At 41.9% G+C, this 21,932-nt stretch overlaps 6 protein-coding genes across 6 annotated transcripts; 3 read left to right on the top strand and 3 right to left on the bottom strand.

Moving 5' to 3' along the window:
* Positions 1-973: 973 nt before the first annotated feature.
* On the top strand, positions 974-2,159 carry LOC118789342 (ASNSD1 upstream open reading frame protein-like). Its single transcript, XM_036545721.1, has 4 exons — positions 974-1,127; positions 1,405-1,458; positions 1,842-1,917; positions 2,029-2,159. The coding sequence occupies exons 1-4, from the start codon at positions 1,026-1,028 to the stop codon at positions 2,067-2,069; spliced, it is 273 nt and encodes a 90-aa protein (XP_036401614.1). The 5' UTR covers positions 974-1,025; the 3' UTR covers positions 2,070-2,159.
* On the top strand, positions 2,064-4,301 carry asnsd1 (asparagine synthetase domain containing 1). Its single transcript, XM_036545720.1, has 3 exons — positions 2,064-3,545; positions 3,672-3,853; positions 3,973-4,301. Exons 1-3 carry the CDS (start codon positions 2,130-2,132, stop codon positions 4,217-4,219), a joined length of 1,845 nt encoding a protein of 614 aa, XP_036401613.1. The 5' UTR covers positions 2,064-2,129; the 3' UTR covers positions 4,220-4,301.
* Positions 4,302-4,503: 202 nt separating this feature from the next.
* Positions 4,504-6,981, bottom strand: zgc:136439 (uncharacterized protein LOC678627 homolog). Its single transcript, XM_036546001.1, has 8 exons — positions 6,557-6,981; positions 6,097-6,186; positions 5,860-5,939; positions 5,632-5,747; positions 5,280-5,377; positions 5,097-5,165; positions 4,958-5,016; positions 4,504-4,844 (listed from the first exon to the last, which is right to left on the bottom strand). The coding sequence occupies exons 1-8, from the start codon at positions 6,746-6,748 to the stop codon at positions 4,724-4,726; spliced, it is 825 nt and encodes a 274-aa protein (XP_036401894.1). The 5' UTR covers positions 6,749-6,981; the 3' UTR covers positions 4,504-4,723.
* A 4,090-nt stretch (positions 6,982-11,071) lies between these two features.
* Positions 11,072-13,218, bottom strand: osgepl1 (O-sialoglycoprotein endopeptidase-like 1). Its single transcript, XM_036545780.1, has 7 exons — positions 12,858-13,218; positions 12,275-12,662; positions 11,987-12,191; positions 11,720-11,868; positions 11,485-11,615; positions 11,325-11,396; positions 11,072-11,201 (listed from the first exon to the last, which is right to left on the bottom strand). The coding sequence occupies exons 1-7, from the start codon at positions 13,115-13,117 to the stop codon at positions 11,114-11,116; spliced, it is 1,293 nt and encodes a 430-aa protein (XP_036401673.1). The 5' UTR covers positions 13,118-13,218; the 3' UTR covers positions 11,072-11,113.
* A 769-nt stretch (positions 13,219-13,987) lies between these two features.
* adat3 (adenosine deaminase tRNA specific 3) lies at positions 13,988-15,231 on the top strand. Its single transcript, XM_036546017.1, has one exon. The coding sequence runs from the start codon at positions 13,992-13,994 to the stop codon at positions 15,081-15,083; it is 1,092 nt and encodes a 363-aa protein (XP_036401910.1). The 5' UTR covers positions 13,988-13,991; the 3' UTR covers positions 15,084-15,231.
* Positions 15,232-15,523: 292 nt separating this feature from the next.
* On the bottom strand, positions 15,524-21,874 carry ormdl1 (ORMDL sphingolipid biosynthesis regulator 1). Its single transcript, XM_036545403.1, has 4 exons — positions 21,730-21,874; positions 19,786-19,965; positions 16,823-16,974; positions 15,524-16,479 (listed from the first exon to the last, which is right to left on the bottom strand). The coding sequence occupies exons 2-4, from the start codon at positions 19,957-19,959 to the stop codon at positions 16,344-16,346; spliced, it is 462 nt and encodes a 153-aa protein (XP_036401296.1). The 5' UTR covers positions 19,960-19,965; positions 21,730-21,874; the 3' UTR covers positions 15,524-16,343.
* Positions 21,875-21,932: the final 58 nt, after the last annotated feature.

The raw sequence follows: 21,932 nt of genomic DNA, 5'->3' as shown, positions 1-21,932 counted from the left end.
CCTCCAATGACACAATTTATTGTTGGTTGTTTGTTTCCATAACAACAAAGTTAGTTGTAAACAATGTTTACCTTTGAGAGCTATCAGTTCCTTAGCTCAGCGTTTCCCAAACCTCTCCTGGAGGACCCCCTGCCCTGCATGTTTTAGATCTCTCCCTGCTCCAACACAGATGATCAAAATGATGAACTTGTTATGAACTCCTGAAGCTGCTTAATAACAAACTGATAATTTAATTTGGCTGTGTTGGAGCAGGGAGATATCTAAAACATGCAGGACAAGGGGTACTCCAGGAGAGGTTTGGGAAATGCTGAGCTAAGGAGCTTTCCCCAGCAAGACCTATGACCTCATTATGGCAGGCTATACAGATGAAGCTGGAAACCTGCCAGTGAAAAAGAAATTTTTCATTGAGGCTGGAAACTACAACTTCAAGTACAAGGACAGGAAAGTGACGGTTAATGTTTCTGCTTTTTGATGTAAGACAGTTTGAGAATACATACTGTCTCGTAGTCACATCCACAACATTTAGGCAAAACTCTGAAAATTGCATTGCCAATAAAGGGAAACTATTCACCTACTTCAAGTGGATTTTGATGGGGTAAAGCTAATACGTTTTTAACAATTATCCTCATATAAGTGTAATTTGATGTACCTTACATAGTGAAGCTTTAACGTGTGCGGACTTTGTTTTGAATTAGTATGGCGCCCTCTGGTTGATTTAACCCAAAGCCAACATGTATTTGTCAACTCACTGTATTATAAGTTAAATTAAATAAATCCACCAAACCAAAAAATAAGATATTTATATTGTCTCTAAAGTTTTCAGTGAGGGTGTATAACAAGGACCATTTAGATATGCACGTAAGAGTACGTGTTAATTGCGGTCCTGTTGCGGTCACGGCGCGCTAACGCAACCACCGCTCTTTGCATACGCGGACGCACGCACGGAAACACGTCATAACCACTCGACAAAGCGTGTGCGTGTTGTGAAGGCTAAATAGTCATTCAAGATTACGTTTAAATAGTTAATGGTACTACTTATTTCTTGCGAGATGTCAGCCAAAAGTTATCAAGAAACGGAAGATACAGCACAAGGAGAAACTACACTTAAAGAAGAATTAAATAAAAAGGTAAATCTAGATTAACAGCTAAAGAAAGCATGACAGCCTGGAGAACATGCGAGTTAGCTAGCCCGTGCTTGCTACCTGGCTAGCAGGATAGATAAAAGGATACGTTCACATTCCTATTTGCGAGAATGGTCGCCAGCAATGTATCAGATGATATGCTCAAATTGCACTGTAATTGTCATGTAATTACCATACGATTTCGCAGCATACGGTAGTACCTTGTAGCTGTTGCAGCTAGTGAAGTGCTGGTGGGGTAATATTTGGCGTTTGTTTGCTTCAGATCAAAGAACAGAAGGTTGTGGTTGACGAGCTCTCCAATCTGAAGAAAAACAGGGTACGATCTTTATCCTTCATGTTTTGTAGTAGTAGCCAATGGTACATGTGATTCTTCCCTACTGTCTTTTTAAACGTAATTAGACTAACAATGGTAACTGTAGATAGGTAACTTGCTAGCGAACTTGCTTGTACGAGTTTTTAAATTTCCTTTTCAACATGTGCAGCAAGCATTTTCTGTTAATGTAATCTTTCAGACGTATTTGTATTTGTATATTGTTGCGGCGTCGGATAAAGGCGTCTACTAAATACCAGTTTATATTGTTTGATTGATTTAATAGTAGATGCAATAGTTGCTTACTTTACTGACAGGCTATAGCAAAAAAGATCTAGTGCAAAACAGTGTAATATGGTTATATTATGTATCTATGTATTTTTCCGTAGAGGGTTTACCTACAGCAGCCCAATAGCAACATTTTCTTTTTGGCGGACAAAGGAGAGACCCTTAGCACATGCAAAAGTAAGTGAGCCAGTTATCTAGCTAGTTCTGGTTGACCTCAGGTTAATGTAAATGTTGGTTTCAGTCCTTTCCTGTAAAAGCTGAATGTAACATATCTTTTCTCTCCTTCAGAGGCACTGGACAGTATGAAGAAGGATTATCAAGACATGTAGAGGCAGCTCAAAGGAGAGAGAACACGGCTCAAAAAAGAAACAGCTGAACTTATTCTAAGGATGTGCGGTATTTGCTGTGTGTTGAGCGTGTCCTCCTCACATTCTGTGCTGGAGCACCATGTGTGTGAAAACCTGAGAAAGAGGGGGCCCTGCTCCAGTCAAGAGATCACGAAAACTGTGGCCGACCTAGGCTACCGGTGCCTTTTTTCTGCCCATGTCCTTCACTTGAGAGGCTTCCTGACTCCACAGCCAGTTGAGGATGGGAACGGGAATGTGCTTCTTTGGAATGGAGAGGTGTTTGGTGGCCTAACCATAGGGAACAAGGAAAACGACACCCAGGTTCTCTGCCAGCACCTCTCAGGCGCTGGCCATCCTGAAGAGATACTGTCTGTACTGTCCCGGGTTCGAGGGCCCTGGGCTTTCATTTATTACCAGGCAGCCAGGCACTGCCTCTGGTTCGGCAGGGACTTTTTCGGTCGACGAAGCCTGCTCTGCCGTTGCGATGCGGAGGAGAAATCGGTTGTGCTCACTTCAGTGGCTGCATCCCTCTCTGGCCCTGGAGGCCCAGGCTGGCAGGAAGTGCCTGCAGGTGGGATTTACAGGATAGATTTAAGTGCATTTAATGATCCAGGCTCGTTCACTTTAGAAGTGTATCCATGGGTTTGTGCAGACAGTGCCCTGCTACAAACCAATCATGATTTTAAGTGGGGGGGATTATCCAGTTGGGTGTCTTTGAAAATGAGCGATTCTGGACTTTTTTTAGCCGCCCCAGTTTGCCCCCTGAACACAGCTATGTCCGAGATACTCCCTGACACAGAGCATGCCTTCGGCCCTCAGCCGTGTGCTGAAGACCTGGATGCGTTTCTGAATTGTGGTGAAAAACAAAAAGTTGTTCGCCACCTCATTGATGTGTTGAGTGAGGCGGTGCGAAGGCGTGTGCAGGCTCTTCCCTGTTTAACCCCGGAAACATCACCATTAGCCACAGAGAAGGCTGACATTGCCATACTTTTTTCCGGTGGGATTGACTCAGTAGTTCTTGCTGCATTAGCTGACCGTCATGTCCCTTCTGGGAAGCCCATTGATCTCCTGAATGTGGCCTTCGAGCTGCAGGAACCTCAGAAACGGAAAGAATCAAGCAGGAAGTCAAAGGGCTGCAAATTAAAACCCACGGAGACCAGTGCCGCCCCCAGTGGACCGGGGGACTCTAGCAGCTTCAGTGTGCCAGACAGAATGACTGGCAAAGCCAGCCTGAAGGAGCTGCAGGCACTAAACCCACACCGAAGGTGGAACTTTGTGGAAATAAATGTCACCCGAGAAGAGCTCCAGGAAATGAGACAGAAAAACATCAGACACCTGGTGCACCCTCTTGAGACGGTGCTCGATGACAGCATCGGCTGTGCTGTGTGGTTCGCTGCCAGGGGAGCTGGCATGGTGACAGAGGGCAGAGAACAGAATGCGTACACTTCAACTGCAAAGGTCAGAGTTGCCATCTGTGTGTTAAGACCAGTTTTTGAATATACCTGAAATGCATGGTGAAAACGCAAACACTGATTGAGGTAAGCCGCATGTTCATTAGGTCTGAGCCCTGTTTCTGTTTCACAGGTGGTTCTGACAGGTATTGGGGCGGACGAGCAACTTGCTGGGTATTCCCGACATCGGGTGCGCTTCAAGACCGCCGGCCTGGATGGTCTGGTCCAAGAGCTAGCCATGGAGCTGGGGAGAATCTCCTCCAGGAACATGGGCAGGGATGACAGAGTCATTGGAGACCATGGGAAAGAGGCCAGGTGGGCGGATGCAAACATCTCCTCTTGCTCTTTTAATTAGATTCAGTAAAATGTCACAGCTCCTCTGCTTTGTGCAGTGAAAGGTGATGGTGACAGTAATGAATATTGTGCTGGTTTAGGTTCCCCTTCCTGGATGAGGATGTGGTCAGTTTCCTGAACAGCCTGCCGGTGTGGGAGAAGGCCGACCTGTCTCTGCCACGGGGCCTGGGGGAGAAGCTCCTTCTGCGCCTGGCTGCCAGAGAGCTGGGCCTGGGGGCTGCTGCCACACTGCCCAAGAGGGCCATGCAGTTCGGCTCCCGCATCGCAAAGCTGGAGAACAGCCATGAGAAGGCCTCCGATAAATGCCACAGACTCCACACAGCTTAAACCAGAATCCCTTTTAATCAGTAGTATATTCAGTTTCTGTAATAAATGTGATTAAAAGCAGCATGGCAGAAGCTTCATGTAGCTCCCGATCACTCTTGATCTCGATCACTTCCTTCAAGCAAGGATTTCATAGAAAAAGAATTTTTTTTAAATGTTACAAAGTTTGTCATAAAAAGCAATTTTATTAAGCTTGATAGCAATTCCTAATAAAAATTCTTTATAAAAATTGTAGCATGATTAAATACAAAATAATGCTCTGAATATTGATCCTACAGTCTGTCACATTTACTTATCACTATTTCAAATACATTATTACATTCATTCTCTTGGTGGATGCCTGTGAACAGGATTACTCTTTAAGACATACATTTCTAATATCCATTTATAGATCTGGATATTCTGGTGTGGTAATTAGTGTGAAGCACCAAGGATACAATTGGTAGTGCCAGACCCAAAGCTGACAAGATCATATCGCTAAATCCTATCTCACACTGTAGCACTGTTTCACTTTAAATAAGAGTTCAAACTTGAAAGATTCTCTCTGAAAAAGGTGTCACATTCCACATAGGAAGGCAGGTTTCCCACATCAAACCGTCCAGACACCTCGTGAACATATATTGGCTTTCTGGAGGAGGAAGAAAAAAAAGTTTAAAAAAGTCAGGTACATGAAAGTACACTATTTAATGATTGGGTGTCTTGAACAGGCAAGCATTCTGTCATGAAAGCAAGTGACATTACCGTAGGATGAGCCATGACAGAAAGTTTCCTGGTGCATCTTTCTCTTCAATTGGCGCTTTCTGTTTTAAACAAGTACCATGGTTATTAATCATGGTATTGGTGTAAAAGAAGTAATGTAACCAAATACCAAACACTTTACCTTTTTTTCATCGAGGAATACATCGAGAAGAGGAAGAGTTGCCTTGGAGAACAAATAGAAACAGGGACACTGCAAAAGAGTGGGTACAACATTTCAGTATGGTAACTGGTATATTTAGTCTGTACTCTAACCTGTCCTGACTACTACAGCATTCTATGAAACACTGTAAAAGGTGTGGCTCACAGCTCTCCTTGAGTTTGTCTCCGAGGGGTGAGGCTTCTCTTTCATGCAGGAAACCCGCAGATCTTTGTCCACTTCCAGAATGCCATACTTCAAAGTCTCTGTTTCAAAGTTTCAAAGTGGGGAAAAAGCATATATTTATCTTCAGAAGAGATAAAGATTTAAACTTTGTATACTCCTGTTTGAGAGTCATGTAAGGATAAGAGCTAATTCAGATGGATATGGACTTCAGTTAGAATACTGAGTGCAAAAAGATGTTGTTCCAGTAACATAGATTTGCATGGTTCTCTTTACTGTTAAATTGCTTCTTGGGGAGGACTAAGGAGGTTTGTCATTTGTGTTTGCTGCTACTCACCCTCATCTTTGCACTGATAGGAGAGTACCAAATTGCTATCGTCACACTTCGCAATCAGACTGGAAAACTCATTTGTAATTCTGGAGAGACTGAAATCTTCCTTGAATAAAGTGTCCCTGTGGGAATGGAAACCTTTACTGTATCAGTCAATAGCTGCTCATTATGCTGCACCAAAAAGGCCTAGACAAAACACCTTAGAATTTACGTATCTTCATCTATAACACCTACCCTCCAATCACTACAATGTGGTCATCTATCCTGAAATGTTTCACTGTAAGCCTAAGGCAGGCGACTGCACCAAGGCGCTCCTGGAATAAAAATGTTAAGATGTGTCAACGCAGATATGATTGCAAGTACATGAACAGCCACATTATCTTGTCTATTTCACTCTGAACTTTCACATCGCCTAACAATTTAAAGAAACCGTGTGTAGGCTGTGCAGATTCCACACAGTACTCAACTAACCTCATTGTGCTGGGTCCCATCGTTGAGGATCTTGACATTTGGAAATGACTGAGCCCAGTCCTCAAATATTTTATAGTAGAGGTCATTTGTCTGTTGGGGTGATAGGTTGGGGCTTTCATCATTTCAATTGAAAGAACAGTTGTGAATTTCATATATCTGCAGTGGGAAAACGCACACAATAGGCATTATAACAATTTTTGGGTATACTGTGAAACATTACTGCTTAAGTCATATTTCTGTTGTAACCCTGGTTGCAGGCTTTCAAGTTTATCTGATATATTGACCACATGCACGTTATCACTGTGTTCTGCTGTTGTGAAACCACTTTTGGAGTTTATCCTTTTGGAGTGTCAAAATGTGCACTACATTGGACGTTTGGACAAAAAGGGCGGTGGGTGAACACGAGATTTGACACAATCTGTCACGTCCGTAAACGATCGATGATGTGCCGCATACTTACAACGACAAAGATGGCATCCACGTACCCGGTGCTATTTAGGGCCTGAACCCAGTGAGATATTAAAGCACAGTGACCAACGGGAAGCAGAGGTTTAGGGGTGCCAACCAGGTGCCTGAACCTTCCGGTTGTATCATTTTCGATATCTCTCTGCAATCTTGTTCCATAACCCGCGGCAAGAACAATAGCTTTCATTTTCGCCTTCTGCAGAATAACATTAAGCTAACTAGGCAGCTAGCTTGCTATCTGTTACGAAAAATCAGTATGGCAAATTATCATTAAATGCTTCGTCGATTTGACGTCAGCGCGTTTCACCAACTAACGAAGTATTACCACGTTATGTCGTGTTTCAAATTTCTAATGATTTCAAAAACTTTAGCTGTTTTAAACAACTTCTACACGCGTGTATGACAACCACCTTGGTCTCTGCATGCCTTGTGCGACAGTACCGACACGTCACCCGAATGCTTCAACGCTGCACCCCGACGGACGACTGAATGTAGTGCAATAGCTCCCCCCTACGGTGTGAACAGGTACGGTAGGCGCGCACAAACCTTGACGTGGCCAGACCTCGCTCCATGGCAAGGGTTTATCAAGATTCCACAGCAATCTTAAGAAACGCAACATCTGTTCTGAAGTAAATAATAATATTCATATTAAAGATATATATTTTTATGCTTCTTGCATCGACGGCAGATAAGATAACATCTGAATAAACCAAATATTTTTCCGTATTCATTTGTTAATTCTGTAAAGTATTTTAAATGCTAAAAAGCTTTTTACAATATAAAATACAGTTCAACTTACACATGGGTAAGCGATTGCAATGAACCCTTAGCAAACTGCCTAAAATGAAACGTGGTCTCAACTATTAAAACATAGATCCCTAAGTATAACGAGTAGGGTATAAATCATAATCAGATTGACTAGTTGCTGGCTATCAGTAAAGCTAAAAAAAAAAAAAAAAACAACAATCAGAATTTGCCCAAATTCAATGCAATCAATTTTGTTATTAATACCAATCCAACATTCAAGAAAATCAAAATAAAATATGAATGAAACATTTCTTCTCAGGCTGTAATATACTATATGCAAATTATTATTATTTTGCAAACATAACCACAAATGGTATGCACACTGACCTCCACTTTTACCACCAAGTTAAGCTCACTTGCTTTCCTTTAGGGGTATGACAAGAGAAATCCAACACTGATTCTCACCACGTGTAAACCACTTTTCAGTGAAGACTTAAGACTTAAATTTCCCTGTACAGACACCACAATGGAGTCACAAATTAGGGGAACAGCTTTCTCCACTAGAATGTGGTCTTTCTGCACTTCTGTGCTCAGGAGGGCCTCTTTATTATAGGGTAGTTCACTAAATCACGAAGAGGCCACAGCTGCAGTTTACTCCTGATCTGCTTGAATTCCAGCGTGCAAAATCTTGCTGGCCTGCAGAGGCCTGTCTGCTTGAATCTGAAGAGGCTGAAAACAAATGCACAATCTGTAAATTTTCCAGAAATTATTTCACATAATCAACAAAGGTGCCAATTTGAATAAGGATCCATCATCTGCAGTTGACACACATTTTCTAGTTAGTCAATTCTAATTTTGTGCCACTTTGTGAAACCTTTAATTATTACAGAAGGATTGGTGTAACGATAAAGACCACCTCTGATCTCCTGTTATCAAAACTATTAGCCAGTGTGTATCACCCAGCGTGTATACCATTGCATATAACACCAAAACAGAGCCCACCCAGTGCTTGTAGTTCCAGGGCTTGGAAGCAACACTGGATTGCAATGTCACTCCTTTACAATGTTACTCTGCAGCAGCAGCTTCACCTGTTTTCAGCACTGCACTGTTATAGTATTGGGGTTTGGAAGGAGAATGGGAGCTACAATATTGCCTTGTTGAAAGCAGTGCACCTCCAGACCAAGGTCCTTAGGGACCTTGCATAGTGGGGCCTGGGCTGGAGGAGGGTTCCTGTCTGGGGGCTGCTTGTCAGTGCAGAGTTCATACGGCACCACTCTTCACTGTGTTTGTAATGACAGAGGGAGGATTTATGGGACTTCCTGTCAACATTCTACTGTTATCCATCTCTTGGGCAGGATATTGATCTCCTTATACTGCCAGCAGCTTATTTTTAGTCCAACAGTTAAATAAATGGGAGCGCAAATGCAAACTGACAATGGTTTGCTTACCTCTCATTTTTTATACTGTTGCTTCGCACATGATCAATACGCAGAATTGCACTGTGCTTCCAGCACAAGTCAAGCAAGGAGCCTCTACTTACAACGATCAATGTGACAGCCTCTAACTGAGCTAAAGAAGTCTCTAATTGAGCTAAAGACACTGCTCTGCAGCAGACCAGAGCATTCGCCTGAACAAACCATGAACAAACGAATCATACATTGCATCACATTAACACGTCTGCACTGTATGCTTAGAGCTAGAAACTCAGAACTAGACGAGCAGGTAAAAGTCATACCACAGGAGAAGATGAAAAACACCATGGGTGCAAGGTGTCTGTACCAGGGTGGGACGGTCTCTGTAGTGTGGTTTGAACATAGTGTGAAGTCATACGAGCATGAGTTAAAACACTGCCTTTGTAACCATGCATCACAACTTCTCACAAGAGCTACAAGATTGACTCCCTGAGCTACAGACCCATGTTCCAAGCTCAGTTGCCTTTAGGGAGTGGCTGCAGTAGTCCTGTAAATCCAGTTCACATAATTCTGTGCCAGCTTTATTTGATTGTTGTTTTTGGATTGCAGAATAAAAAGGTATCGCAAACCACCCACAGAAGGAAGAGATAAAATTCACAAAACCTAGCTTACCTTCAGATTTGCTGTCTGATACCTCTGTAGGCTGTGCTTTATGTCTCAGACTGCCACTTGAATAAATCTCCTATAGCTCCTCTATGCCTTTGGTTTGGCATCTCAGAATACTGTGTGACGGTGTAAACTGTGTGCTAAGTGACCCCATTCAAATCAGACCCTCATATAAAAATACTGTCCATGCATGTTTTAACAAGTGCTTTTCAGGCATGACAAACAAGACTGTCTGCTACTGTATGAGATGACCACTCACATACACACAAAAATCTATGATTTTATGACCCTTTTCAATTGTTCTATGAAAATGCTAGTATTGCTTGTCTTTAATAGTACGTTAATCCTTACGTCATCCAACGTGCTTGAATTGAATATCAAATACACAGGTGTGCTTTGACAGGGAAAAAAGATGGACTTTGGACCAACATGTTGATATGAAGACTGTATTTGTATCCATTCCTGTGTTACAGGAAGAGAGAGAACAAGACAGCGTCTTTGTGGGCCCTGAAGGATTCTGAACCTCCGTGGACTAACAGCTGAAAGCAGCAACTACCAAAAATGCAATGTTCGCAGAATTCTAAGACAAGACCTACGACTACCCTGCCTTTTCCAGGCTCCATGATATCTAGATGCACAGAGCTGCTGAGATTTCTTGTTCTGATCCTTAGCATCTACAACACCCCCATCCCTGTCCTTTCACCCGTTAGGATTTCAAGCACTCCATATACACCCTCAGTGGAGAAAAGAATATTTCTCATTGGGAGACCTGATGCTCTGGGCCTCTCTTTGGCCCAGTGAAACATACCAAAGATAAAAAAAGCCTTCCCTGTCTAATTGGGTGCTAACAGCCAGCAGGAGAGTTATGCTGGTAGTGGATTTACTGCTCTGTGGTCAGGGCCCCCTGCACCTGTGGAAACTCTCCTCAGGAACTGTGGAAGCTCTCGTCATTAGGAGGAAGCTGGCAGGCAGTACTTCCTGAAGCAGGACTCTGGACAGCGCTGGCCAGTTATACTCATCATGCAGGAAGGCACACAGTCGAAGGAACGCCAGCCCTCGTCGGGATTTGCGAAACATTCCTTTTCCCTTCTTTCAGAGGCTGCAGCCTGGCATCCTCTGACTTTTTTACTTCCGAAACAGGGCTGACACCACAGCCTGTGCCCTGTGCTCCAATGGGTCTCCCTTGAAGCCTGGTGTCTGGAATATGTTCCATGGTTCTATGTTAGACACGTTGTGGCTGTCCCTAAATAGGTGTTTGGTGGGATGTGCAAATACACGAGTTAGTGCACACCGCCCTCCACCACCCCCACCCCCCCCCCACCAATCAGAACAACACAAAATGAAAACAGCTGTCTTAGGGTTTTTTTATTTTGGAAACCAGTATTTCTGGTTGATGCAGAATCACAGGCAGATGCTGGCATGAGTGACATTGGGAGACCTGAGTCCTGGAACATTTACAACTGGAGTAATGCTGCCTCCACAGCAGCACTAATGGCCCTCAAGGTCAGCACCAGCAGCTACTGAGGTGGAGAATTTTATTAATGTTTATGCTCTCAGAGTCATTAAATATTAAACACTGGCAATAAAATGGAAATGGTCTTGAGGAGTCACTGAAATTAGACTGCAAAATGCATGCCAAACAGTTTCTTTTGATGAATGACCCAGCAGCATCACTGTGCACTTCTGCGTCTAAGTATCTATTTTTTATTTGTAAAAAATCACACCAGTCATCTGACGCTGATCTTCAGCTTTAATGATGGCGTTCTGATGGCCGCCTCCTTCACCTGATTGGTGATATCAGTGCCAAGGGGAGCCCTGCAACACAGAAAACAGCACTCCTGACTGCACACCTCACATCACCAATTCATTCTGCATACACACATTATTTTAATAAATCCATCATAAACTCACGGTTGATTTGAGGGGGCTGGTACGTACTTTGGCTCGTAGCGGATTTGATCTGTGTGTGTCATTATCCCCTTTCCTACTCTGAGCCTTTCAACCCCATTCCTCCAAAGAAGACAAAAAACAAAAAAGGCAGATGAGAGGAATTCTGTGATGTATGGATCATGTGGAACTGACTTAATTTTATACTCACCATGCAATCATGACTCCATTGTCGGTGCAGAACTTAGATGGTGGACACAGCAAATGCATTCCCGTGGCGTCTGTTACAATTTTCAAAATCTCCCTGATGTACTGATTGCTGGCAACTCCTCCAGAGACCACCTACAAAGAGAAAGGTTCCGATGAAGCGAGACCTTCCAGGCACTAAAATGTTTGTAGGGCACCCATGTCAATATAAAACCCAGGGAAAGCCAGAGGAGCCTTACCAGAGTGGGGCTGCATTCAGGCAAAAGCCCTCTTTCCTTACAGAAGAGAATGGCCCGATGTGTGCGCTTGGCAATGTGGGAGGCTACTGTGTGCTGTGTCGCTGCAGCAATGTCATTCACGCTTGACAGTATCCCGCCCTGCTGTACACCTGACAATCAAAATGCATGTGTCACCTCTGTGTCGCCTCTGAGTCAGCTCCTCAAACAGACAAAAGCATTTCCCATGTTTCTCTGAGTTTGATTAATGAGTGTAAACAGATCATGTACCTTCCTCCTCCTCTTTTTGCTTTATCACTTGTGTGACCTGGTTTCGGACGCCAGCGAAGGAGAAGTTGCAGTCAAAGTATTGCCCCATTGGTGTCTTGAAGCTGAAATTTAACCTGTTGCCCTCTTTAGCCAGGAGCTCGATTGCCTGCCCCCCGCTCAACATGGAGCACTTTGGGTGTTTTATCAGCGACAGTCTTCTTGCCACCTATCAATCAAAATAAAAGGTCATTGGCACATCAAAGAAAAATAAGCATGTTTTCAATTACCACTGGGTTAGTATTCCCAAACCTTATCTAAAGTGTCTCCTGGTGCTTCATCCATTGATTGTCCCAACAAGAGAAAGTCATCAACATCTCTGGCCACAGCCAAGAGACAGTGCCCCCCTGAGATTAGGAGCACCAAGAAGGGGAAGGGCACAGGCTGGATCATCCTGACAGTCAAGGCATGGGCCTCCATGTGGTGAATGGGGATGAATGGCTTCTGATGCTGCTTAACAAAGTTCAGGCTGTATTCCAGGCCAATCCCAAGGCTCAGGGCAAGACCAGGCTTCACAGTGGTTGCCACAGCAGCGAGCTCTCTTGGTGCCACTCCACTCTTGTTCAGGGCATCCTGAACCACACCAGCTATGTTCTCTCTGTGCAACCTCTGGGCAACTGTTGGAATAATTCCTCCTGTTCTGCAACAGTAAAAAGCAAACAAATATTATCAATCTTTTCACCACAAATTTACTCAACACTGGTCTAGTTACAACACTAACAAGGTAGTGTTATTTACTTAATTCATTTTATATTTAAACGTTTACGCATGATTTGAATGACTCATTTTCCCAGTAACTGCTTGATGACAAGATGTTGTAAACAATTGTACCTACTTTAAATGCACCTCTTTCTGGGAATGCAAAGATTCCCCGAGAATGAACCCCGTCTCGTCCAAAACAGCGGCTCCTGTATCATCACAGCTCGTTTCTATGCCCAAGACAAGTCTCGACCCAACTGCTCGGGTAAACGCTCGTTTCCATAATATCCGTCTCGGCATGAAAGGACTGGATCCAGACATAACATTTAATGAACACATGATTCGCGCTGTACGACATAGTGACCGTGAACATAACGAAGACGATATTAGCAGCATGACTAGTGTGACTTACAGCTAGCTATATAGCTAGCGGAATTTACTGAAAAAGTGTCCTGGATTCTAGCTGGCTAGCAAGCGAGCATGGCGGCTATCAATTTACTCAGGTCATTTATACTATATGGTAACGTAACATAATTTCTACACATTTGTAATTAGCTATCAAAACATATGAGGCGCTTGCCACTCTACATTATTGAAAAATAACTGGCAAGATAGGCACCCATCGTGAGCTCTGTTGACTGACCCCCCAGTTCACCGGACTAGTAGTACCACATGTCCTCAGACGCTACACGTAAACAGTTCCCACAAGAAACTAACGTTTCGAGAGGAGCTTCGATTAGTTCCGTGAATAGTCGTCGTAATATTTCATTTTTCAAAGGTACAATTTGTATAAATATTTACGCAACTGTAACCAGATTGTCAATTTGCGATTACTATATTAACTGGAATATATTTTAATGATAATAGAGATGTAGAACCATATGATAAAGTGACTGTTTCCTGGGGGGAAGATATTCACACACGTAACCGTGAAAGTAGCGTGGAACAGAATCTGGGCACTTTTCGATGGGTGAGCTACACTTTTTTATCCCGTTTATTTAAAGGTGAGTTAGCTGTAAATCACCTAAGCTTAGTGAAGTGTTTGTTGTTTCAGTTACTCTGCGAGCTAGCTAGCATACAAACATTCTAAAAGACTAGATTGGTGTTTCCAGTTTAACTATCGTGTCAAAAATATGTAGTCGACAGTGATCTTTGGGATACCATTATATTTGTCCACTGAAAATGTTACTGAAGTGAAAAGACACAATACTAAACAAAACTTTTCGAACGAAGTTGAAGTCATCTTTGATTCGACAGGGTTTCTCGTGCAATGGAACCCCAGTGCAAACGCAGAAAACCATCAGAGAATGAGACTATACCGTGGGACGTTTTCCCTGTGCTCTCGGACGAGCAGTCCCAGAGCATAACGTTACTGGATGCCTATGCTGCTCCCATCATCAACAAGAAGGAAACGTCTCGCATCGTGAAAGAGCTCACCTTATTGTATCCGCTGCCAGGTCTCCAGCACCTCAAGAGAGTGAGAGCATGCAAAGGCAGCGGCAGCACGCACCCTTTAGAGGTCATTGTGTGTTTAGTTAACGATGTACGAGACATTGATAGCAACACGGACATGTCCATCTCAACACTGCTGCCCCGTGCCAAAATGGACAGCACGGGATTAGGTGCACCGTTTTTGGTGAAAATCCCGGCATGCCCTCCGCTGACTAGACCTCAGTTTGAGCAGGCTAGCAGACATTGGCCGACCTCCTTCCACGAGGATAAACAGGTGACTGTGGCTTTAAAGGGACAACTGTTCACCGCAGACCAGAAAGCCAAGATGCAGGAGTACATGACGGCTGCTGTCATGGCAGCAAAAGCAGGACAAGATCTGGGAATGGATGCTGTGGGCGCTGTCATTGTTGATCCACAAAGTGGGAGGATCCTCGCTCGGGGTCATGACAACAGACGAGGCACTCATCCACTGCACCATGCTGTTATGGTTTGCATTGATCTTGTGGCTCATGGGCAGGGGGGTGGGGCCTACAATTTTGAAAAGTACCCAGCCTGTCAGTTTTTAGCTGTAGATTCTTCACACTGCCCAGAAAACGGTGACATTTCATCCTCCAGGATCATGTTTGACTCTGATCAAGCAGAGCAGAGCTGTGTGCCGTACATCTGTACTGGGTATGATCTGTACGTGACCCGAGAGCCATGTGTGATGTGCGCAATGGCGCTGGTGCACTCTAGAATAAGCAGAGTGTTCTATGCTACCACCTCATTGGATGGGGCTCTGGGAACTAAGTACAAAATTCACACTCAGAAGGACCTGAATCACCACTTTGAGGTATTCAGAGGAGTCTTGAAACAGGAGTGTGAGGACCTCAAAGATAGTAGTGCCCCAATTAAATCACTAAAATCATAACTTTTTTACGTGAAATCAGATTATGACCTGGTTTTGCACACCTTGTAATGACTCATCAGGCCACTTTTAACTGTACTGCGTTAATATTTTTTGTTTATGTGTAGGCCCAGGAAGGGACAAGAATCTTGTGGGAGATTTGAGTTGTCATTCCAGCAAACTTTTTAAATATCAAAGTGAGTTAGATAATACTTTTACGTTGATTTACGTATTTTTAATTTTAACTACAACTCAGGTTCTTAACTTTTTTTTAAGGTAACTGTCCTAGCTTGATTGTTTTGCATTACAACGTGTTAATATTTCATTAAAATGTACAAACTGACACCCTTGTCCCTGACTTAAATGGCATCATTGCATCAGAATCCAGTAATTTGGTTCATCCCTTTAATAAAACAAAAAGAAACTCCATGCTTTCAGACCTAATTTTGCTCATTGCCCTGGTAATGGATTCGTTCATTTACAACTGACAAACGTCTCCTACAGATGTACAGCTACATGACGAATAACACCAACATATATAATATAAATACTGTCTTGCAAGAGATGACACTTGAGCCCAATTAATCAAAAACATTTAATGTTTACATTTTAGAATCAAGACATCTTACGCAAAACTATATACACTAACGAAATGCTTACACTATGTAGTCGCAGTAAGTAATTTGATTAACAATGAAAATAAGTTCACCAAGGAAACCATGCAAAGTATTGTTTACTACACCATTTTCAGCACTGATGAGCAAATTTACACCCATTAAACAATGAAAAATGCATCACTAAATAGAATCATAGGCCCTTATTCTTATGAACAAATGATCAGTAGAAATACATTTGACATTTTCGTGGCTTTTGTTAAAAACACTCCTGAAAATTATGCCAATGCATGAACTCCTCAGTATTTAATGCCGTTCTGGGTACAGAAGGCAAACCTTAAATTGAAAAGTGGAAAAAAAAAAAAAATTCAAGAAAATGCTTCAAGTTCCAGACCTGGGCCTGCCCAGTTCTATGATGAAAACAAAAAAACAAATCAACATTAAATATTTTAAGTTAGTAATGCACAGTCATAGCATTCTCACAATGTCCTCAGATGGTTACTCGAGATGTATTCAAACAATGAAAGTGACAATTACACAATGTACAAAACTGCTTAGTACACACTATTTGGGTACAAAGTACAGCAGGTTACCAATTCATCTCACCATGTATAAAGCAAGAGCTTATTTGAGCACTGGACGCAGGACTGCTCCCTTCAATGCTCCCATTTTAATATTTGTTGATGCCAAAGATTCGAACTCCATGAAGCTGTGGCAATTTGGGGATGAGCACACTGAGAAGAGAAGCAGTGTTGATGACAAAGTGTGTCGTGTCGTACTTTGTGTAGAAGCTTGCAAGAAAATACCTGAAAAATGAAAACAAGGGTTAGCCAGTTTAATTTCAGTTCAACATGTACATACATACACAAATACAAGATATCTGAAAATATGACATTTCAGTATCTTAAATTGAATGCATGCATGCATTTAGCAGATACTGTAATCCAGAGCAACTTCTATCTAATCCTATCAATTTTTCTGTTTAAAAATGAAAATTAAAAACAGCAACACGGGGGTTATCCTCATTTGAAACATGAGCCATTTAAGCAAGAAATGTTACGTCCTTCAAAACTGCAAAGGACGTAACATTCTTGCATGAGCAACAGTTTACAGTGTTTAATGTGCTGTGTGTAACAGAAAAAGTCTTACAGAATTATTGGTGAAATGGTGAAGAACTTTCTGGAAGATGTAAACTGTACACCATAGTCCAGCTGCTCCCAGTGTGTCAGAAGCCTGGCCTTTCCTTGATCTGGAGTCTCAAATGGGGTGCCTTTCACAGCATGCAAGAAAACGTACATTCCCTGTAAACCAAACACACTGGCAATTAAAGAATGCCCTTTTGGGTAATCACCAATACATTATCTGTCAGGAACGCAAACAACAACAAATAATGTTTGAAACTGTGAACGTTAATGCAGCTCCTGCGGTCTAACATGCAATTTGGGGATTCCAGGCATGCTGAACAGGGCTGACCACTCCTTTTCTGAAAATTAAATCAGTGCATTAAAAGGCAACACATTCTATTTCTTCCACTCATTTGTTTCCCCCATTCTAAGGGAATCTAGGAAGATTACTATAAACTGACTCAAAACCCAGTAAACACATCTTTTTGATAAGGACATTCTTTTTTCCTTTGAAAAAGCAGCATTTCAAAAAAATGATTTTTTTTTGTGATAGACATAATAATAAGGTACATACTTTTTGCCTTACCATTTTTACTAGGAGCTGTTCACAACAGCACACAATATGTCACTCAAAAAGAACATAGTTCATTCTAATTTTAACAGTGTTTTGGAAAAAGAACTTAACTTACTAATTTTGTACCCATTGATGACAAAACAAGATACTGAGGAAAAGATAAATAGCAGGAATTTCTTTTCCATTGTCATGCAGCATGTGTATTTCAGCTTGTGCAGCAAAGCCTTTACTTTGCAAATGATGTCATGCAAGTGACCTTGTTTTTTTTCTCTTTTTCTTCAAAGGAATCCACACTCGACAATGAAATGCTGATGTATGGAGGAAACATCCATTGTTTCAGCCCCAGCTGGTCTGAGGCCGTTATGCTACATGTAAATGAATGGGGTCTGAGCTGGTCTGAAAATGTATGATTGGAGCTACAAAGAATAGCCGTGTAAAAATACATAACATAGAAAACGGGACAAAAATACAACTCTAAAACATTACTAAGTGCTAGGTAATCCCGAGGGACATGGAAATCCCTTGTTTTGAGGATTATGTAAACCAGTCCTTATGTTACCAGGACCTGATCCTTGACAAATAGCTAGGAAATCTTAAGGTGTTATTGTCTACATACATATACAGGTGATGCCGATCACTGTGTGAAACAGCCATTATAAAGTGCTATGGAATTGTGAACATTTTTCCACTTGACCTTTAGGCAAAATATATACATTCCATCCATTCATTACAGGGACACCTGATCAAATTACTCATGATTCAATCAATACAAATTATAAAGTACACATTCATATTAACATCAATATGACTGAGCCCCCTAGAAAATAAATGGCATGCTATCAAGTCATAAACAAAACATACAACATCACTTCTTTACCAAATGCCATGGCAAAGCAAAACCATGTAACCAGTAACCAAAGGATGCATTCAATCAATTTCATAGCATTCACTTTTATTTTCACCAGCACTTTTCTTTATCCAGAACAGTAGATGATGGGAGAGAGTGGCACCATGTTGAAGAGAGGTTATGGCCTTACTGTGTTAGATGTTATTCTAATCAAAACACCAAAACAAATGCTACAGATTGCTGAAGCACTCAGGACTGCAGGCAAGTTAGGTCTTCCTTCATGCCATCACTACTAAATAACCTAGCTGAAATGACACATTATGTGTATGTTTATAACTGTAAGGGGCCTACTCGGCCATTCTTGTTAAGCCGTCTGATCGGTGCGGTGTGCCTTCAAGAGATGTTCACACCTCCCACTCCACACACCATAAAACTGGTCAATAGGTCATTGGGGGACAGTGGGTTAGACTGCAAGGGCCTTTAATGTTTTGTCTTGAGAAACACTAGTAAACTGCTCTTTACCATATCATCAGAAGAAGACCCACTAGACCACTGAATCAAAGCCCAACAGTCACAGAAAAATCCAGACAATGAGTTTTTCCATGCAAAAACATAGTGACTGGTATAATCGGAACAAGAAATACAAAATAAAAAGCAACACTGCAAGCATCACTAGTCCTTTGTTGGTTGACAGTAGCAAGCTATGTTGTAGCTTAGCATATCTTAGGAAAGGTGGGAACCTTTGCACCCTGTATAGACTGCTCACAAAGAAAGTTTTCTGGATAGTGAAATTACACTATGGCTTTGTAGCCAAGTTAGTTTAAAATCCCAGAACACCAAAGAGTAAATTAAGAGCGAAGAGTCCTTTTATATCCTGATTTACTGACTGCTTGCAGGTAGCTTTCAAACCTTTAAGTACTCAAAATTTAAACGTTTTCCTGGCTGGACTGTTTTCTTCTTTTTTTTGCTTCAGGTGGGACTTGAGTTAATGCTCCCAAAGAATAGTCAGTACAGTCCAAAAGAAAGTGACATGAAAGTGACAGCACAATGTTTCTGCATGACAGAAGCAATCACATGATGTTGCAAGGGCCTGAATTTTATTACTCCATGTTCTTTTATTTCTTTAATGCTACAACTTCCAATTGCAAGTGAGCACGAAGCCCACAAAAACAAGACCTTGGTTTAGCACCCTCTGACACTGCATGAATCCTCAGCGACAGAGATGTATTAATAACCAGAGCTGCATCCATCAGTTCACCAGAAGCATTGCAAAGATTACAGTTATTGTGTTTTCACCTTTCATTATTGAATAATTAAGATATCTTTTCAGTTTGGTCTATTTATCCTGGAGGAGAAACACTAAGGGACATTAATTAGAATGCCTTGGCCTGTGCCTGCTTTATCCTCAATGTACATACACACTTTTAACCATGCTGTGACAGTGAACTAATTCCTAAATTCTGTCTCCCTGGTGGCAAGAACACAGAGCTTCCTAGCATGTTGTATAGAACATTGCTTGGACACCATACAATAGCCGGGCACATTCACCATCATTTACAATACTTACCAAATTGTGGATAACGTTTGTTAGAGTCCAGACAACCGGTACACTGAAGAAAGGAATACTCAGGAGTACTATGTGCAACATTCCGACGCCCAGCGCATAGGTCAGCCAGATTCCCCGACTGTTCATGACCCGCGTGTTGGGGTTCACCTCGCTGTGTGCTACTCCAACATTCATTCTGAACTGCAGAGGGGAGAAATTAAACACGGGGTACATTTGTTTATTTACAGGAGTTAAATCACTGTTCCAAATAACATTCCACTTTAAATAACAGCATCGCGTAAAACCATTTAAAGTCTTAAGTAATTAAATTTGCTGACCGTCAAACCATTTCATTACATTAAACTCACTTCACAACGGAGTACGAGACATGAAACATAACTAATATATATGAGACTCTGACGAATAGCTGAGAAAAGGCAGCCTCAACTGCAACCATTGCAATCCTGCCTTGTCTCCGCACCATTAGTTCTGATTCAAAGTACTCCGTCAGTGTTACCCAATTTCTTTTCAGTGGCGTTTTAAACATTGCCCAAGCACCTAAACACAGCTTGATCATTCATGTCACAGCTCCTACTTAAACAGTTGGCACAGTTTATGCCAATAACATTTTAACCTCCGAAAATAAAGTGCACGCTTATCATTGCTTACATGAAATGTGCAATTTAGACAAAGTACTTCAATACAGGATGGTTATTTTTATATAGTCTGAAACTAGTACGCAGATGTTATTTAGAATAGATCATTGGTCCACAATCCAAAGTTCAATGTTGCGTCATATTCTTCAGTGTTCGATAACGGGGAGAAGCGCTGCCTGCAGGCAGCGTTTTTCTCTGGTTACAATACAAGAACTGCATGTTGGAACCCACGTTTTGGCATCTACTCGTTGTGATATATCAGTTCTGCATCAACTTGCAAAACTGAACGGATCCTGCGACGGCATATTGTTACTCAGCTTCGTAAACAGCAAAGGCATGATGTGCAAATCAGACTTTCATAACCAGTTATTTCGCCACCCAAATACTGATGCCCCGTGGGCAAACACAACTATGTATATTATACAAGTCAGCTATATGTTCAAGTAAACGTGCTCATGGAAAAACCATCTGACGTCAAACATGTATACTTTTGTTGACTAAAGCGGCACAGAAATTACGGAAAACTAGCTTTGGCAACCACAGCTAGCTAGATCTTTCTCTTGGCTATTCCAAATAGTAGGTCAAGGTACGCACTGCGTACGACTAGCCAACAAGCTAACATCCACACAGAGGATATTATGAGAAGATTGTAGTTAGTTAACTGACTCTTGTCTGCGTGTTATCCCCACTGAAAAAATGTTATCCTTGGCTAGGTACTGCAGGCTGTATACGTACCTTGCTTACTAACTACATACCAATATTGATTCTCAATGCAAGACCTTTCTAGAGATTCGTTACTTGGCTAAGTAGCTATAGCATAGCAACACACATCTAACTAGGTACTGTTTAGGCAAGTATCAGCAGCATGTTAGCCAGATAAACCACGTGCTGATGATGGGAAAAAGCATTCAGACAAACCTGGTCAGTTCTTCCAGAAGAGGTAGTCTAGCTACCTAGTTATCTAAATAATCTAGCTAACAATCTTATTAGCTTACAGGCTATTCTACATAGCAAACAGGATCCACATTTTCCTCAAGTTTTAAAAGGGTTTCTATTGCTTCAATTTCTGAACGTGATCATTTATTGCGCTGAAATTTGGCCAACCAAGCACCCTGACAACGCTTAATTTCGTAATATTTTAGCTATCTAACAGTAAGCTAAATCAACCTAGCTAGGTGCTAGCGTCAGAACTGAATCAACACCAGTTGAATAGGGGTTCAAATACAGCAATATGTAGGTCAACAGTAAAAAAACACATTAAAATGTTTATTAAAATATTTTCATACACATTCTTCACATGCATACTTACAGAAGAATCTTGTTATCTTACGCGAGTGTTTTCAAAAACGTGGCTATATTCCTGCAAGAAAGGAAGGCCGATTACCACATTCGACGATCCAATCCTGTTGTTGTGGCTGTCTGACTACCTAGCAGGCTAGTTTTCTTCTCCCATCTCGAAGAATTTACGCTGATCGGAAGTGGATACAGCGTCGCAAAATGACTGGCGCTTCT

The sequence above is a fragment of the Megalops cyprinoides genome, chromosome 14 (genome assembly GCF_013368585.1).
Source record: "Megalops cyprinoides isolate fMegCyp1 chromosome 14, fMegCyp1.pri, whole genome shotgun sequence".
Classification (NCBI taxonomy): domain Eukaryota; kingdom Metazoa; phylum Chordata; class Actinopteri; order Elopiformes; family Megalopidae; genus Megalops; species Megalops cyprinoides.
This window is presented reverse-complemented; position numbering and strand designations above follow the sequence as displayed.